Genomic DNA, 19,334 nt, shown 5'->3' on the forward strand with positions numbered 1-19,334 from the left:
TTTAATCATGTTTGTTTCGTCTGCATGAGGGGGGGGGAGACAGAAAACGTGTCTCCAGCTTTAAAGGGATGGAACACGCTTACTTCTTCCAACACGCAGAGACGAACACAGGGCGCGTGTTGCCGTGTGCCCATGACCCTGAGGTCAGGTGTGTAGGAGTGCTTGTTGTTTTAGCAGGCCTGGGCTCAGACCTTAATCTTCTCCGGGAGGATTAATTAAACACGCCCCACATCCAACCTGTGTGATGTCATCGCGCGTGTGTGTGTGTGTGTGCGCTTCTTTCCCGACCGCTTCCTCGCTCTTTGACATTTGCTCTTTCGAGCGTTGATCATCGAACGTCCGCTCAGTTAAAACGTAACGAGACTTCGCCTGACGAGCGCGCGAACAACCAACCGCGTCTCCGGTTTATTGATCGTGATCGGTCAGCTATCGTCCTGTGAGACACCTTGTTGCGTAGGCGGGTGAGGGGACAACGGGGGGGGACGACGGGACGGGGGGGGCAGGGGGAGTCGGGGGGAGGAGGCCCAGACGGAGGGAATTAAACGGGGGTGTTGAGAGAGATGGAGAGGTACGGCTGCAACGAAGGAGGTATTGATTTTCTACAGAGGCCCTTTAATCAGAAGCTGTTCTGACACCCCCTGAGGGAGGTGTGTGTTTGTGTGTCTGTCTGTGTGAGTGTGTGTGTGTGTGTGTGTGTGTGCGCTTGTTTGCGTGCAGGGCTGAACCCATTCAAATTACACTTCATCTTTTTCTCTGCAGACACCTTGAAAGTGTGTACGTGTGTTTGTGTGTTACTTTGTTGCAGTGTGTGTGTGTGTGTGTGTGTTGGGGGGGGGGGGGGGGGGGTAGATAGATGAGGCTGCCCAGTAGATGGATGAGTGGAACAACCAGTCGTTCATCATCTGTAGAACAAGGCAAGAAGGAAACACTGTGATGGGGGAGAAGGGAGGGTGAGAAGGTACGAGATGGGGGAGAAAGTTGGGGGGCAACAAATCGGGCATGATGAATATTTCAATACAAAATGCAATGGAGAAAGACAGATGTGATGCTGTGTAATCGCCGAGGTCCTTCCCTCAACTTCCTCTCACTTTCAAACCGTATTCACCGTTTGGGCCGGACGTTAAATGTTCTGCACCGTCTTCCGTCGTTTAACGGGCAGAAGAACTCAAACCAGAAAGGATTTCTTCGTCTAGACGATGAAATGTGGCCTTGAGTCAGCAGGTCTTCAGTCGACCGAATGAAGGATCTCTGAAATCGCTGCTTAATTACCCGTCGATTGCCCGAGCTGCGCTCTTACTAATTGCCCAACCCGGGTCGACGCCTAACAGAAACGGGAGTCGGCGGCGATTGCCGAGCAGAAAACGACGCGGTATCGACCGGTCCAGGAACAGCGGTTCATTAATGCGGCCTACGAGAGACTATCTGTCTCTATTACTGCCCGTTGGAGCTGCGTGGCGATGATTTATAGGGAACCCGTGGCGGCGATGGAGGCGCCTAATGGCGCCCTGCGTGGGAGCGGCGGCGCTGATAAAAGCTCTGAATCCTGCGCTGGAAATGAGGCTGGAAATTCGTCCAGCAGTTTGTTGCGTGAGAGCCGACGCTGGGAGAAGCTCCACCGTCACCCGGTCGAGACGCTTTGCAGAAGGTCTCGTGTTCGTCCTGCGTTGACGGCGACTGCTTCCTGTCGGCCATCTTGTCTCTTTTAAAGCTCAGCGCTCTTAAAGAGACGAGGCTGTTGGTCATTATTGTGACCCGAGTAATGAACGGAGACACCTCTGTAGACGTGAGGAACCTTCAACATCGCTCCGCCGATGGCTCCTTGGGACACATTTGCGTCTAGAACGCGGTGGTTGGCCCGAGGAGACGCGGCGCGATCCCGTCGGTTGATTGGCTCTTGATTGGCTCTCGCAGAACACTCGTCGGACTTTAATTGAATGCAGAAACAAAGTTCTGATTCTGCGTTTGCGTACATGGACCATTCGGTCGGGATCAAGCTGGCGACTTTTCCCAATCAGTTTGCTTGTCTGACAGCGACGCCCCGCGTGCTGATTCCGCCTCTGCAGGTTGTGGAAGTGACATCGAAAATGTAAAAAGGCACTTTAGTGGATAAGTAACTAAAACATAATATGCAGAGACGGGAACATGTTTTTTTGACTCTACTCTTTTGGTGAAGTTTCATGTGCGACATTAAAATCAATCGACGGAACAACCGGAATTTAGGAAATGATCGAAAAAGGATTAAAGCTGTTTTTAAATGAAACGTACATCATCATCATCATCGTGACGTTCAAAGCATTCCCGCATTTATTTTATGACAAAAGACTCTAATGCACTTTTCGAGGAGACCACTTTGCCTCAAAGAAAACAAACGAACCACAAAGTGGAGCCAGAAATAAAAAGGAGATCTCGACCAATTTTAGGGGATTTTTCCTTTGAATATTGTGGAGTAAATTGTAAAAGCTGAACACGGGTTGTGATCTACGTATATTCCGTGTGATGAGTCTCCCGTTGTTTAAACAAACTACTTCATAGAGACATGCTTACTCCTGTTACCATGGTAACGGCCTCCCTCCCTCTCTCTCTCTCAAGCCACAGATCTCCGCTCAGTTTCACAAATCAATACACAAGTGCGTCCTCGTAGGCTGCAGGGAAGCAGCAACACTCTCTCTGCGCCCAGCGGGGGGCCGGGGGGGTCGGGACGGGGGGGCGGAGAGGGAGAGACCGGGGGGGCTGCTGATATAGTGCACGAGGGGAAGCGACGACCAGGATTCTTTTTGTCAGGTCAGCTGTCCCTTCATGTGAGAAAGTATTCCATGGCTTTGTTTGTATTATTTATCGGATAACTCGGCTAATTGGCCTGATTGGCCGCGGCAGCAGAGTATTGATTGAAATCTAATTAATTTAAAATGAATAGCAATATTTTGTGCGGAGGAATGAGAAATGAATATAATCCTCTGTGTGGGTCAATCATCTTAAACCAGACAAAGATGTGCTGTTTTGAGTGAAGTATTGCCACCACACACACACACACACACACACACACACCATCACTCTGGTTGTGAGTCAGAGGAGCTATTGATTAGCGTCATCCGAGCAAGACCATCGACCAACATGGAGTCGTGTGTAACTTTCTAATGTGTTTGTGTGTCAATGACTTGTTTGTGCTTTCCCGACTGTCCTGCGTGAGGATGTGTGTGTGTTTGTGTGCGTGAGGATGTGTGTGTGTTTGTGTGTGTGCGTGAGTGTTTGTGCGCCTTTGGATGGGAGCTTCGTGTCACTGATTGGAGGCGTAATGTAGGGGTTTAATTTCACAGGCATACTAAAACTGTATTTTCAAGGTCAAATATTCACACGACAACAACAACAACAACAACGGTAAACACATCCCCATGTGACGGTGATTCAGTGAGTCCTTCCCGCTCTCCTCTTTAATTTCCTTTAAGAAAACGTTTACTTCTTGTACTGTATTTCTCCAGGTCTGACTCGTTATCTCTGCCCAGCACATTGACTCTGCCCCCCCCTCACCCCCCTCCCCCCCTCCTCCCCCCCCTCCCCCGCCCCCACGCCGGACGCCGCGTTCAGACCCTGCCGTCCCGGAACAGGAAAAACACGTTTCATGCCGTCCTTTACCTGCTGAGGTGAATGCCAGCGAGGAGCGGCCGTGTTTCTGGTCCTTTCAATCGATGGTGTCACATTACTGCGCCGCGTTCCTCCTCCGCGTCGCTCAATCCGTCAACCCGCTGAACCTCGTTTCATCCAACTTCATCGTCGGCGTTCAGCCCGGCAGACGGAAAAATATCACGAGCTCCCGAAAGGAGGCATGAACCTCAGAGAAGCTGCTCCGGTCAAAACAGGGACCGCTGCCTGTAACCGACCTGGAGACGACGCTTAGAAGGCGGTTCCAATGCTAAACGGTGTCGCTGCGTCTGTAAGCCGGATACCGAGGAACGCCGCTTTGTGTCCTGTGGGCCGATCCTCGGCCGCGTCTCCGTCTCGCCTCTTGAGTTGTCGTGCGGCGACGCTTCATTTGTCTGCACGCCGGCCGGCGGGTCCGCCGACGTAGAAGCCGTTTCCCTGAAGCCTTTCCCGTGCTGCTTCCAGCCCCTCGGTGGTGGAATGACCTTCCTGTCGCTGCTCGCCACCCACCGGAGTCTCTCACCCCTTGACGACTTTGACTTCACGTCCTCGTCTCCCCTCGATCCCCCAGCCTGCACCTGTCTGGACCCCCACTGGGGGAACGGGGTCCGTAGTCACAATCGTCCTTCATGCTGGGATTTCATATCAAAGTGTTTGCTGTTTTCAAAGACGATGTTGGTGGCGGATTGCGTTTGTTTTATGTTGGTGGGTGTCAGAAGACGTTTGTGTCCAACGGGAACCACGAACCTTCGAAATAACCAGGAAGGTTCGTTGCTTTAGAGATAATTTAAGCCCAAGCAGGATGTTTTTTTATTAAAGCTTTTGCAAAGTTTCAACATGCGACTACGAAATAGGAGAAAAGATGTTTCCATCAGAGTACAATCGGGCTGCAGACGGAAACGGAAAGCGTGTTTTACCTCTAAGATTGTTATTTTCTCCTTAGACCTTTATTGAATAAGGGAAATTGGGATCAGATTGGATCCTCGGTGAGGATTCTTTCCCGGGCGAGCTGCTGGGTCCAACGGGAGAGATGTTCTCTGGGGGAACCGATGAATCTGAAAGTGAAAGGAAGTAAAAACAGCCGTTCAATGTGCTTTTGTCCCAACTGGCGTCCATATGGGGTCCGTTGCAGTTTCAACCCTCTGGGGAATCTCATTTCCCAAATAGAGAAATATTAGACGTCGGTTATTCATTGTTAGAAACAAGGCAAAGGACTTTTTGACCAACTGAGTCCGAGCAGCATTTCTCTGAGGTCAATGAGGGAGGTGGAAACCACCTGCAGGCCTTCGACTTACGTAACCAGGCAGCAATTACAAGAAACATCCTCTGCAGAGATGAGACAAATGTCCAAACGAGGTCTCACCTCTTCCACACAACGTCCCAAAAGGCAACGCGTTTACAGGCGTTAACAGAACGAGCAGACGGCAGGCGGGTTTCGTTCATCGTAATCTGTGTGACATTCACCCACCAAGCCGTAACTCTCTGAATGAAACCTGGCGTCATGGACGAGCGTTCTAATGGCGACGTGTCACGCTAACTTCAAATGTCATCGTGATCAAGCGCGTTGGAGCGACGACGGATCCCGGCGGCGCCTGAAGCCGTCGCGCTTTCTGTGTAATCTCCCCTCTGACTGCTGATCCCACAGAGACGGAACCACAGACGGAACCACAGACGGAACCACAGAGACGGAACCACAGACGGAACCACAGACGGAACCACAGACGGACGACGGCCGCGCGCGACTGCAGCTTCCTGGTTGTAATTTAATTAAAAACTGACAGAAGATGAATCTGTGTTAAATGTGGAGGCTGGAAGCAGGTAGAAGCGTTAGTGGACGGCAGCTTATCGGAATGAGAATCTCACGCACACACAGACACACACACACACAGACACACACACAGGAACACAGCTAGAGGGGCTTTGGTCGTCTTCACTTATCTGTGCTCCACGAGGCACACGGTCAGCGTCCACTGGGTGCTGGCGAATGGCTCAAAGGCAACTGAGCAGCGAGGACGGGGGGATAATTGCTTCTGCCCGGGCCGAGGCCACGAGGTCAGGTGCGAACTTCCAGGCCCCCCAAAAAAAAAAAAAACTGCTGCATTTCCTGATGGAATAAAGAACCAGAAGCTCTGCAGCCGGGAGTAATTGCAGAATATTACACTTTAATTACGATGCCTGAGAAAAACAAATTAGCTGAAAAGGCTATTTTAAATCTATTAATTGCATTTGCATTTAAATTATACTTTAAAAGAGAGAAAGTCAGAGCGGAGAATAAATTCTCCATTTAACACCATCAATGACCACAAGATTAATGTTGAAAATTAATTTGTACTTGTGTTTGTGGTTTTAAATTACCTGCATTGTCCACAGAAATATGTCCCCCAATTCATTGAAATTATTATCCAGGGAAGATAAAACATGATACGAAGCTCACTTCACTTTCAAAGCTGAAATTCATTTTACTGATTCATTTATAGGCTCTACAGGCGCACACACACACACACACACACACACACACACACACACACACACACGCACACACACACACACACACACGCACACACACACACACTCTCTCTGTTGGATGCTTCTAATGAGGACGAGCGAGGAGACGCGTGTCACAGCACAGCGACAGTCGAGCCGAGGACACGGAACCACGACACGGCGGCCGACTCCTTTCTCACCTTCCAGCGCCGCCAAGCGCGACCACGTGCGTTTTCTTTCCCCCGCTCGCGTTCCGTCGAACACAAATCCTCAGCGCTGATAATTACAACGCCGGCGTTGAGAGACAGAACCGATCTGCTCCGGCGCCGGACCACCCGCAGCCTCTCCGTGGCTCAACGGAGGCAGATCCCGGCGTCCGGGCCGCCCTGAAGGGGAGTGAAGGCCGCTGCGACGGCAGAAGCAGGATGATGTGACGTAAAACGTAAAACATGAAAAAGGCAGATTACGCACGTAAAAAAACTACTATTAATGTAGTAATATAGTTTAAATGTTTCTGCAGCTCACAACCAGAAGAGGGTCCAAACACATCACCCAGAAGGTGCTGAATCCAGAGGTGACCTTTCTAATCCGTCCAAACAAAGGGACCAGTAGTTACTAGTGGTCTATTAATAGTTACTAGTAGTACTGTTCATTCTTTTTCTTTGAGGTGTCTTCTTACATCACTTCAGTGCTTCTTCAAACTGCATTTTCTATTTGCTTTTTTTTTCTTTTCTTCTTTAAAAAATGGCGGATAATGTTCATGTAACTGCTTCATGTCAGAAAGAGATGCTCAGTGGGGGGGGGGGGGGGGTTCTCCGGTGACATCATGGAGCTGCGATGCACTTAAAGCTGCTTTTGAAACCACTGCTGCGGTTGTTCTTTCAGGGATCAGTTTCACTTAAACTCAAAGTTCCCCGCGGAGTTTCTGACATCTTGTGAAGTGGTTTTCTCTCAGGACGCTTCTTCTCCTTCAGTGTCCTCGTGGTCCTGCAGCAGGCTCCACAGGTGCTGCAGCAACACCCCCAGCGAGTGCATTCAACACACGAGTTAGTGCATCTTCACGGGATGTGAAAGTATGTCCAGGAGGTCAATAGGTCACCCGTTTAACTGAGATAAGTCTTTTGGATCGTGTGAAGGTGAAGGGACCCTTATTTCCTGACGAAGCTGCGGAAAACAAGGAATCTCACAACAAAGTTCACGTGTCCGATGTGTTCGGATCAAAGCATCTCTGAGGGGACGCGAAGCTCCCAGCGGGTCCCGGTCGTGTGTCCGGCCCTCGCTTTGCAAAATTAAGAATTGATCCGTCCGAGACTCGATGCCGCACGTCTTCGTTCCCCCAGAGGGCCGTGCGTCGGGGCCCCCGGTCGCTCACGGCCGAGGACACAGAGCGCCCAGCGGCGTGGAATGTCTCGTAGCTTTCGCCTCTCCCTCGGCCCGCCCCCCTCCCCCCCCGTCTTACCTCGTCCCTCCGGCTCCTCGGGCGAGGACGGAGATGAAAGCTGCATTCGGTTTTTACATCGATCGCGCTCGTCTCGGGCAGTTAAGCGGCGTGTTTTCTTCCCCACTTGCTTTAATCCAAAGAGATGTTTGAAGTAGGCCGTCGCACCGAGATCTTCGTCGTCCACTTTGACCTCCAACCTCGTCTTTCTGGTCCTCAACTGGTCTCAAACGTCTCAGCGTTTGCTGCTCCGCTAAGAATCTGTTCTCCTGTCTCCTCTTCAGATCCCCCGACCGTGTGAATCTCCCCCGACCAGCATGTCGCTGAAGGTCCACACCAGCAACGTGACCAACAAGACGGACCCGAAGTCCATCAACTCGCGGGTCTTCATCGGCAACCTGAACACGGCGGTGGTGAAGAAGTCGGACGTGGAGAGCATCTTCTCCAAGTACGGCCGGGTCCTGGGATGCTCCGTGCACAAGGGCTACGCCTTCATCCAGTACGCCAGCGAGCGGCACGCCATGGGCGCCGTGATCGGGGAGAACGGCCGGCTGCTGGCGGGTCAGACGCTGGGTGAGTCCACGTCCCCTCGTGTCATCGGTCCGGTCGAGGGAAGTCGGTCCACGAGGGCAGCGGGTTAAGAACAAACACGGGACGTGTTGATTTAATCGACCTTATTTTTGTTGCGTGACTTTCGTCCTTCGTAAATTGCCATAAAACAACAACTTTTATCTGACACTCACGTATATTACTGCAATATCATACATGCTGCTGTCCAAGGTTGCATTTTAATTATAGAAGTACTTAGAAAATAGGAAAAGAAAAGTAAGATTGCTAAAGCGGTTGAATTATTTACCCGCGATCCATATAACATGAGATTAATCTACTTGCAGAAGGAAATAACAAGGTTATTTTTGCATTGAAAGTGCAGTGCACATTAAAATGGGTCCAATGTCGGTTTGCTCAAATAAAAAAAAAAAACCTCTCTGTTATGTTTGAGAACATTTTCATCTTGTTAAAACAAAGTATATTTCCTGGGCTCCAAATGGCCTCAACTGAAGGTGTCAGAAGTCAGTTTAAAGTGTAGAAGATACAGAAGATGACAGAAGTCCTCCGCGATGAAAAGACATTCCTGCTTGTTAAAGGAGCCGAGTCGGTCGAGTGATGAATGCCTGAGAAACGACCACTGAGGGCCGTTAGCTCCGTTTCCCTCCCCGGGGTTTACCCACGAAATCCCCCCCCGGCCCCCCGGCCCCCCGGCCCCCCGGCCTCTGTGATACTACTGAGGGGGAATCAGAGTCGAGTGTTTTCCTCCGTCTGTGTGGCGGAAAAACGTAATGAGATCACCAGGGATTCGGACAATTGGATTAGAAAAGAAAGGAAACGTGATTTGTAGCCTTTGTTATTGTCCCACATATCACACTCACATAGGAATGCATTCAAAAGAAGTGTTTATTTAGCCTTTCCCAGCATGCATTGGATGCGAGGCGGGGGGGAACGCCGCGGCAGCATCAGAGGGAAATCTAACGTTTCCTCCTCGACTGTGAGCGTCTGCATTGTGACGAGGAAACCAGAGAGAAGAAGAAGCCGCTGACACCAGTAAAACACTGCGCGATGTCTGCGCCCCCGTCAGCACGCGGACCCCCACGGTGGACGTTCACGTGTGGGAAGATCAAAGGAAGGAAACCAACGCGGGGGGAAGATAAACGGACGGACGGACGGACGGACGGACGAGGGGGGGAAGCTTCAGCAGATCCAAGCCTGTTAGCTTCACCGTGAAGGAGAAAGTGTGTCCGTGTGTGCGTCTGCACGTGTGTGTTTGTTTGAGGCAGCGATGCAGAACCCAGAAGCCAGGTGTGGAAATGGCAGCAGTCCAGTTGTTTGCAAGGACACACACACGCGCACACACACACACACACGCACACACACACACGCATCTTCATCCAACCCAAACTGTCATTGACCTCTCCTTCATGACCTATGGGCAAAAGATGCACACACACACACACACACACACACTCACACACACACACACACACACACACACACACACACACACACACACACACACTCACAGTCCACCTGCTCGTCCAGATGCCTCTTTTACTCCGTGTCGTTTTCATCAAAGTGGAAAACGCAACCAAACTTTTATGGAGTAGCAGCGGCTCGTGTCTGTCTCCTCGCTCTTTCGTGGTTCAGGTTGGAATGAGTGTAACCTCGTTAGCGTAGCCTCGTTAGCGTAGCCCCGTTAGCGAGGCCTCGTTAGCGTGGCCTCGTTAGCGTAGCCCCGTTAGCGTGGCTTGCGTTACGGATGTAGCACAAGTTGAACCCGCTGTCACGCGTTTGCTTTGTGTACTCGGAGCTTCGGCGTCTTAAACACCTCAAAATAACCTGAAGCGCATTTACGTCTCAAAAGTGTTCAAAGTAAAAAAAAGAAGAAGGCGATGAAGACGACTCCCCGTAGTCGTGACAGACTTATTTAGAGATGTTTTTTGGAAATAAGTGAAGCGCTCGCTGTTCCAAAGATCCAAATTATCGACCCTTTGCTTCTTCTGTTAATCTTTGTTTGCAATAACTGCTTTGTTGCAAGAAGCACTTTGATGGTCCTGCTGGTTTTATGAAGCCATTATAATATTAATTTTATTTCAGAGGTAGTGATTATGAACACATTGGCACGGGAGAGACTGGCAGCTCGACGTGCGAATGCAAGAAGGGAAAGACGCGGTTGCTTTGGTGGCTCAGATTCAATATGATCTCCAAAGCAGAATAAAACCCACACACACTCAGAGGAGCAGAGAGCATCACTTAGCATCCCCTCAGCTGTCACAGCTTCCTCCTACACACACACACACACACACACACACACACACACACACACACACACACACACATGCTACTGTGCTAGCAATTCACCTTTCAACCATGGAGGCAGACACATACTAAGACACAATATGTGCTTTTCATCATTCCTACTTTCACCTCATACTTTAAAATATGTTAAAACAGCTTAAATGATGAAATATTGACATTTTTTTTATCTAATTGGGCGACGGAGTAGAGCGGGAACCCCGAAGGTTTGGCCGGCTGCTCCGTGTCGCACGTCCAAGTGTCCCTGAGCAGGACACCTGTCCCCCTAACTGCCCCCCAGGCGACATGTAAACAGCGAGGGTTCCAAAGGGCCCGTTTGGATAAAAGCTGAATGCGCTGTGATGTAAAGTGACTGTGGGGCATTAAACGTCATCATAGTACCTTTTGTTGACTTCACAACAAGTAACGGATCCGCGTCTCAACCTTAATCCAGTTTCATACCTTCCGTCTGAATGTTCATGCATGTGAAGTTGTCCGGTTTAAATTGGCTCACTGGAAACCGACCTGAAGGACGCGGAACAAGTTGTGAAATGGCTCAAGAGCGCCGTCTTCTGGACACCAACGCGCGGTTCACCGTCCAACAGATCTTCTCTCCGAAAATGTTTTCTTCTCTCCCATCAATGCTGGACCGGTTTCCTTATTGTCCCAGTACGTCCGTCCCGCGTTGGACTGAGTGTCTGACAACGTGTGAAAAGTCAAACTCTTGTGTTCTTCTGCTCTTTTGTCCAGATATCAACATGGCTGGAGAGCCGAGGCCGAGCAGACCCAAAGTGCTGAAGCGCTCAGCCGCGTCTCTCTACAGGTGCACGCCGCCGCGTTTGACGGATCAGTGTGTGTGTGTGTGTGTGTGTGTGTGTGTGTGTGTGGGCTCGTGCTACAGAAGGTTCTCACTCCGTGCTGTTGTGCTTCGTCCCCCAGTGGCTACGAGCTTGACTGCGACTACTACAGAGACGACTTCTATGACAGGTGAGGGAACGGACACGCGTCTGAACTCGCGGCGTTTGCGGTTCATCTCACAGGCCGTCCGTTTGGGGGCCCGGCACGCCAAGCTGTGACGATGGCGCCAATGAGGCGCTCAGGCGCTTTCTTACCCTCCGTCTGGGCGGCTTATCTCGGTTTGGGCGACATTCAAAGTGCCAAATGAAAGAACAGGAGGCAGACGGAGACCCAACACCTGCGCCGTGGAGCTGCTGGCTGGATGCTCGCATGGAATGTGAACGCTGCTCCATCTTCATTCTGGCTTACACACATTCTTGTGTGCCTGTGTGTGTCTGTCTGTGTGTGTGTGCATATGTATATACTTATTTGTCAACATGACATACCTGCACGTGCTGTTTTGTGGCTGAAGGCCATTTTTCTACTCTTCTTTGTTCCCGTAGAAGAAGATAGTCGGCAGAACAATGGCTGAGAGAAAAAAGGAAAATTACACCTTCAGACAACGAGTTCTAAGTGTCGGCTGCCGAGGTGCTGAAGCTTTCCGCCATAACTCAGGCAAAGAATTCACACGTGACAGGGAGAATATCGCAGTGTGTCAGCGCGTTAGACCCGACTGCCTGCAGAAAGTCACTGTGACCATGTGGGGATCGGTGCACGGGGCGGTGAGAGGGAATGTTCTTGCATCTCGGAGATGCATTCCAGCCTGTTTTTTAAATTTTTGTCTTATTTCTGCAGCTTTTAAGGCCCCAAAAGTACTCAAATGTACAAAATCTAATTGTTGAAACCCCCAAAAACTGAATTATTTGCCCTCCAAGAACAGTAAGACCCTGAAATAGAAAGAACCTAAAGCACCGTCGAACCGGACAGATCCCGGGAGACTCAGCAGGGCGGCTCTGAGAGGGATTGCTGACCTGGACAGGAGCTGGATTATCTGCTTCATGGAAACATCTGGCAAAACTCAATCCACCGCATTGACCTCAGCGGCAATGTCAACGTGTGGGAACCATTAACGTCCCGCCAAAACCAGCTGAACGCCGTCATCAAAGCAAACACCTACGAAGGAAAAAGAAGCCATTTGTCTGTCGCTCATGTTCATGCGTTCACGAGAGTTCAGGATGTTCACTGTGTCACCAAAAGAAACAGGCTGAAAGCCGGAGTGAGGACTCATCTGAAATGATCCCAAACATCAAACTAAAACGTGCTTTTCATCCAAAGGGTTTTAGGATAAAACCCTGGGGAAGAAACGGGGGGGGTATTCAGCGCCATTCTGTGCAGAAGCTTTTGGAAACTGCTTTTTGTGCCGAGGTTTTGTGTTTCACAAGAGACACAAAAGAAGTCTCCTGTCAAAACGCATCGAGGTTCGTCCTCGTGAAGCAAAGCTTCCTGATCCGCTGAAGAGCGGCGGCCTTTCCTCGTCTCACGCATGAACCCCACATGGCAAAAGGCTCAGCGCGAGAGCTGTGGAGCCTCCGGGCCGACGTCTTTCTCCTCCTGCAGGTCCCCCAACCCGCTGAGGGAGAACGTCGATTTGGCTTCTGCACCGGGAGGCTTCCCCCGTCCCCTTGGATGCTTCCCGTGCTCGGGCCGTCCACGTGTAATTTGTCACGTACCCGGTCGGGATCAGCAGCAGGCAGTCGGAGAAAGACTTCACACAATTGCAGAGACGTGACCACGGCTCAGATGTCGGCGGCGGCGGCAGCTGCCTCCGCTTACCTCGCCCCTGCAGAGGCGGGGGAGCGTTTTGAAGTTGAAGCAACGTGCCCAACGGCGACCTCAAAGCGGGACAAGACATATCCCATCATGCTATTCTGTTAGCACGCTAACCGCAGGACAGTAAGGGGCGGCGTCGCGCGACCGCACCTTCGCTCTTTAACTCATCACGTGTTTTTTACTGCCGAAAACCAAAAGCAGAGACGAAGGCCGAGAGAGACGCGGCCCGAAGCGCGCGAACCGCCCGAGCGGAACGGTGCTCCCGTCCGCCGCCTTTCTGCTGCCCCCCGTGTAACCGCGTTCGCCCCTCCTCCCAGACGTGTGAGCGTCCCGATCCCGCCGCCCAGTGGTCTCCTGGCCACCGGCTCGCCTGCCCTCTGTACACCCATCCCACCAAAGCTGCCCCTCCTCCGGTGTTTAGGAAACCCCGCTGAGCTTTGCTGGATGAATATCTGTCTTGACGGAACATGATAACGTGCTGAGCGGCTGATTTACACCACGACTGTGATCCGACAGTCTCACTCACTGTAGAAGTGCGCTGAATCTACACGAGAAGTCCCAGTGGTTTATTTATTTCCTTCCTTATTTATATTTCTTTCCCACTTGGCCTTCTTCATGTCCGCGTGTTTCACTTCTTTCTCAGCGCCAGTCCTGGAATTCTGTGATGTCATTGACAAGGCCACTTTGCTCTTGATCTGTTGCACAAGGGAACAAAGGTCGTCCACTGCTGAGCTCGTAGACTTAGTGGGAACGACACGGATCCAAGCATGTAAATGAAGTTCCTTGTCTGCTCTGGTTATTTGTTTAGTCTAAACGGTGCTTTGTACTTCTTTACCTCCCTCTCCCCGTCATCCCCGTGGAGACAGATGTTAAACACATTCCCATCTGGACCTGGAGTTATTCAAAAGAAAAAGTTGCTTCTTTTCCCAAATCGTAAAAGCACAGCCTGGCCTGGGACGTGTGTCATAGAGTTTGAAGTAGTCAAGCCAAAGTTTGATCAACCTTGTCAAAATCACTTAGTTAAATAACCGTATTCCTCACAAATCTCCCAAACTATGCTCGACTTTCATGACCCGAGTGGAATTCACAATTTCTTACATGTTTCACTGCTTTTTATTGACTATCACCGAGCGCGCAGCGTAACCGGGGGGCCGACAGCCAAGTGCTAAAACCCGTCCCTCCATCCCGGAGCTTTCCTCTAAGCCGCATCGCATTGGGCAACATCTGCGCTTTCTCGTGTCTCCTCAAGATAAACTAGTCTGACTTCTGTAGAGCGACGTTGCCCAATGCGCCACATCGTTAACATTCATCCTTTCATTGGGTTCGCCGTGGACCAACGCATTGCACATCGCATGTCACCATGCAGTAAGGATGCACAATAAATCGTTGTTTGCACGCCGAATACCAAAGTTCAACCCGTGGCCCCCGAGTTTCAAACCGTTTCCCAGGAAGTGAACAAGAAGATTTGCCTTTTCTGATATTTCGTGGTGTTGATTCGTTCGACATCGACGACGTTCACCAGAAAAGCTTAAGAAATGTCTGGAAAATTCTCACAATAACGCTCAGCTGTCTTCGTTCGCCGCGCAGAGCAATTCATCATCGTAAAGACCAAATATAAGCTGTCTGCTCCGCACGGTGTTCCATCGGGGAAGCGAGCTCTTACCTCTCGTGTGTTTCGTCCAGATGGAAAATCAGCGTTTTTTTTCCACAAAATGATGTCATCTGCAGGCCAAATTAAACACAGATTGTCTGTTTTCTTACAAACAAGACGGCCATTAAACACCGAGAAGCGGGCGGCGCTCGGTGGGGTTTATCATCGGCATGAAGTAAAACAATTTGACATCTCGTCTTGAAGAAGTGGCTTCTTTGTTGCTTCCAGAGAGCTCCTGCAGAGAAGTTTAGGTCGGCTAAAACGGAGAAGTGAAGTTTTCACCCGCTGCCTTAAAAAAATGGAGTAAACACGACTTCAAGTAAACATCGCTTAAATCATAAAGTCGCCAACCGGACAAATAGCGAAGCGGAAGAAAACTTGCTTTACTGTGTCGGACTTTCCCTCTCAGAGAAAGTGGTTCTAGACTCCAAACATCTTTAAAACTTATTCTTACTTTTTATCTTGTCCGATGTTGTTGTTTTTTTTCAGACAGAATTAGAAATATAAAGTTTATTGAACAAGAACAACGTTAAACAGCACATTCAGAAAATACTGTGTGTTGGTTTCAAACACACAAAAATACATTCCAATAATTAACGTAATTGTAATTTAAAACCTACATTTAGTTGAATAACAGTTTCGTACTCAGAATAAATATGGTGACAGAGGGTTTTGATGGAAATACGTTGATGTTATTATTGGTGAAAAGTACCAGCTGTTTATCACCGGATGCCTCGTTTCAGCCCTCATTGAAGCTTCCAGCTTCTTTCTCACAGCTTCATAGTTTCGACCGAAACATCGACATCGGTAACATTCCTCAAAGGAGACGACAGACGGAGGGACAATGAAAACGTCATCAACATTTTTTTTTAGCTCTTCTTCAAGTTTTACTGCTGTTTCGGACACGCTGAACTTATCACATCTGGAATGTTTCTGCCTCTGAAAATGTCAAAAGTTCCCACCAGATAAAAGCGTGAGGCGTCGATGACTCTGGACCAGCATCCAACATCAGCGTCCATCGTTCCTGCGTCTGGTGGTTTGCACTATTAGTTTTTTTTACATAAGTAACACTAAACATACGTCTCATGCACTTGGCTGATGCTTCACGTGGTTTATACAGCGGCGTGTCTTCTGTCCACGTATGTCTTTGCCAGCATGCCGGCTTGTTTTTGAGGACCAGCTTTCATTGTCTTCCTCCTTTTGATTTTTCTCTCTCTCCCAACATGTGGTCCACACATTACTTCCGACTCTCCAGGGACATACAAGCGCAGAGTAACAGTTTCCTCGCGGTCGGCACTCAGTGTTTCGTTGTGTCTTCATCCCGAGTCAGATCCTCCTCTGTGAGGCTGCGGGACGACCCGACGGGATCGGCACCGAACGCCGTCTCTTCTCATTGCCATCCATTTCATTCCCTCTGCTCGTCATTCGCCACCGCTCCTCTTTCCACCTGTCCAACCTTGTCCTCTCTGCGTGTCTGTCCCGCCTCTCTGCAGGTTGTTCGAGTACCACGGCCGGGTGTCTCCGGTCCCTCGGGCGCTGCCCGTCAAGCGGCCGCGGGCGGCGCTGCCCCTCGTCCGGCGGGTCAAATCTTTGCCCGTCAGACTGCTGTCGCGTAACGCCTCCATCTTCCCCGCCAGCAACAAGCAGAGACGTACGTCCGCCCGCCACGAAGACACTGCCCAATGCATCCAATTCACACAAATACCCCAAAAAGAGTTGGTCACCTGAAGACACTTTAGGAAACATCTCGACATGTTCAAATGTGAATAACAGGAAAACACTGTAACATTCTAATATATACAATATACATAATATGCACTGATTCAATGTTAACACGCAGTAATAAATCAGTAAACGTTGCTGAATAACAGCAGCTGCTGAAGCTAAAATAGCAACAGAAGGCTAATTGCTTTGATAAATGGTGAATTACCATAAACGCTGCTTCAGTAAACAGGCAAGTCGCCTCATTTCAGGATGCTGGATGTGACAACGACACACAGGGAGCACATAAGCACATCAGCCGCATCACATGTTCCGGTGTGAACCTCCTTTTTCTGTCATTCTTATTTCACATTTTCTCTCTCTGTCTCTTCAAGCCTTCGTTTTGCGTTGAGAAGTTCCAGCCGTGACTTTTATTGCACGTTATTGTCATCGCGCGTCGCGTTCGTGACCCGCTGACCGAGCCGTCGGCTCCGAACTGAAGACACGTGAAACTTTTAGGCCTCAAGTTGCACTTCGACGAGTCTCGCTGGTACAAATGTCTGCGTGCCCGCGGGAGGGCGGCGGAGCCTCTGCGGGACGGAGTCCACGCGGGCCGAGGCTCTCGTGTGTCCGCGGGCTGCTCTTGTTCTGCGTTGTTTCAAATCTCGGGGAGAATTAATTTCCCCCTCCGAGTGTCTCGTAACATCTGACTCGTATTAAAACGTGAGGAGGAGACGGACTCGGCTCCGGGCCCGACGCGTTGCGCAACCTTTTCTGATGGACAAGTCGTTTTTAAAGCGCTCGCCAGCGGACTTAACGAGCACGCCATATCAATTATCCGGGCACATGGGAGCAGGATTCTTTCCGATGGGGTTCGTCCACGCCAGACACCCCTTCTCCCTCTACCCAGAATGTGGGATTCGAACCCTGATGCCACATGTTTGAGGCCTGATCTCATTTATTCTCAAACGTAAAGACTATTTTCTAATGTGAGTACAGGTTTGTTTAAATGAAGAGGATGCGTCTCTTTGATTGACACAAATGCCGCCCAATGAAAGGAGATGAGACTCCTGGAAATTTGCAGCGACTTTAATGTCAAGCGCGTTTGAGGCCCTTCGGCCAGAAGCTTCTTGACCCCGAACATTTTACCGACGTTTTTCTTATTTCTGTGTTTCCACACTCTTCAATCGGCTGCTCGACACCTTCTGGAGGGCAATAGTGCCTCCTTGTGTTTGACTGGACCACCTGTGGATCACACGTACGTGGGCTTGTGTTGTGTACGGGTTTGTGGGATTCCTCCACAGCTCGTCTGACTTCCACTCAGACGATTCCGACGGGTAATTTTGATCAACAAAGCAAAGAGAAACTTGGGAGATGAAAGAGATGGAGAGGAGCAAAGAGGGCCGCAGTGGAGATAATGGATGACAGGACGCCGGGGAGGAGAGGAGACGGAACCGAGGACAGATGAAGTGACGAGATGGAGGGTGACAGGACGGGACGGGGAGAGGGAGGAGAGCGGCTCGGCTGGGGGGGAGAGGGGGGGGAGCGTAAAGATGAGAGACACCTGGTAAAGTGAAACAGATGAGGCCTTACGGGGCGAGAGAGGAAGGAGAAGCGGGAGAGAAGGACGCGAGTGCAGATTGAGAAGCAGATGTGCTCCAGCTGTCGGTCCGCTAATGTACTCGTCACTCGTCTGTCTTTCCCTCTTCAGCTTCTCCTCCATCGGCTTCCTTCAGTGCTTCACCAGGGACATCGGTCATCGGTTTCTTTTCTTAAATTGCAGAACAAACAAAGTAGGTTAAAAAACCGGAGCGTCAATGCAGTGATTGGTGAATAAATCCTGTTTCATATGTTTCCAATGTCTCACATACATTGTCATAAATATAAGCTCATTTTGTTCATTATTTTGAGGTAGAACTGAACAGGAACAAGGGGCGATTCCTCCGCCAACCAGCATCCATCACCTCCACCCGGAGATCAGAGTCACGTTGGCAAGACCCTTGAACAAATATTTGTGGCTCCCAGATGATTAACGACGGATCTCTGTTTCTGTCATGTGGAATTTTCCACTCGCACAAAAAGTCGAACGTATTCGGCACTTAAGACGCAAATGACTGCAAAGTATGAACGGGGGGCGTTGTTCCGCCAACAGGCCCTGCAGCACCAAACGAGCCGGGAGCGGCGTGCAGGCAGCGGGCCGGGCGGCACCGGGCGCTATTATGCGGGAACACGCGGCCCGCAGACGGGCCCCCTTCGGGCTTCCCGGCGGGGTTTTCGGTCGAGACTTTAGACGTTTCTTACGTGCGTTTTAATTCAAACGGCAGCGAATCCCTTCGGCCCTGTTCGTGGAATCCCTCGTGGCGAAAAAGGAAAATTTCACGGCTCGCCGCCGATCCGTCAAGTCACACCGGAGTGTAAGAGGAGCGCCTTCTGAACGCGGGGGATCTCCGCCGGGACGGAGCCCTCGCCAGATACAAGATAACGATGTTTGAAAGGTTCTGAGCTTTTACAAGACGACGGAACTCTTGGCGCCCTGCAGATAATCAGCAGGCGCTAACATCTCCCCCCCCTCTCTCTCTCCCCCCTCCCTCTCTCTCTCTCTCTCTCCCTCCCCCCCTCTCTCTCTCTCTCTCTCTTTGTCTCCCCACCAGCGGTGAAAGGCGCCGAGCTTCAGGCCATCAAGGCCGAGTTGACTCAGATTAAAACCAACATCGAAGCTTTGCTGGGCCGACTGGAGCAGATCACAGAAGACACGCACATCGCCTCCTCAGGTGGGAAGCACACACACTCACACACACACACACACACTCACACACACACACACACGGAGAGTGGATCAATGTGGCCGTGACGGTGTTTTTTCTTCGCCGGTCATTCATTCGGGGTGTGAGTGTTAAAGCTTCGCGCCGC

At 50.5% G+C, this 19,334-nt stretch overlaps 1 protein-coding gene across 2 annotated transcripts in view; it reads left to right on the forward strand.

Annotated features, from left to right (window-relative positions):
- Positions 1-19,334, forward strand: part of raly (RALY heterogeneous nuclear ribonucleoprotein) — a 41,950-nt gene that overhangs the window by 19,268 nt on the left and 3,348 nt on the right. For both annotated transcript variants that reach the window (XM_078092707.1, XM_078092708.1), the window contains exons 2-6: positions 7,843-8,131; positions 11,156-11,228; positions 11,345-11,392; positions 16,217-16,374; positions 19,076-19,195. In XM_078092707.1, the coding sequence (XP_077948833.1) occupies positions 7,876-8,131; positions 11,156-11,228; positions 11,345-11,392; positions 16,217-16,374; positions 19,076-19,195 (655 nt within the window). In that variant the 5' untranslated portion in view covers positions 7,843-7,875. The remainder of the gene's footprint in view (positions 1-7,842; positions 8,132-11,155; positions 11,229-11,344; positions 11,393-16,216; positions 16,375-19,075; positions 19,196-19,334) is intronic.

This window comes from Gasterosteus aculeatus, chromosome 17 (genome assembly GCF_964276395.1).
Source record: "Gasterosteus aculeatus chromosome 17, fGasAcu3.hap1.1, whole genome shotgun sequence".
NCBI classification, from domain to species: domain Eukaryota; kingdom Metazoa; phylum Chordata; class Actinopteri; order Perciformes; family Gasterosteidae; genus Gasterosteus; species Gasterosteus aculeatus.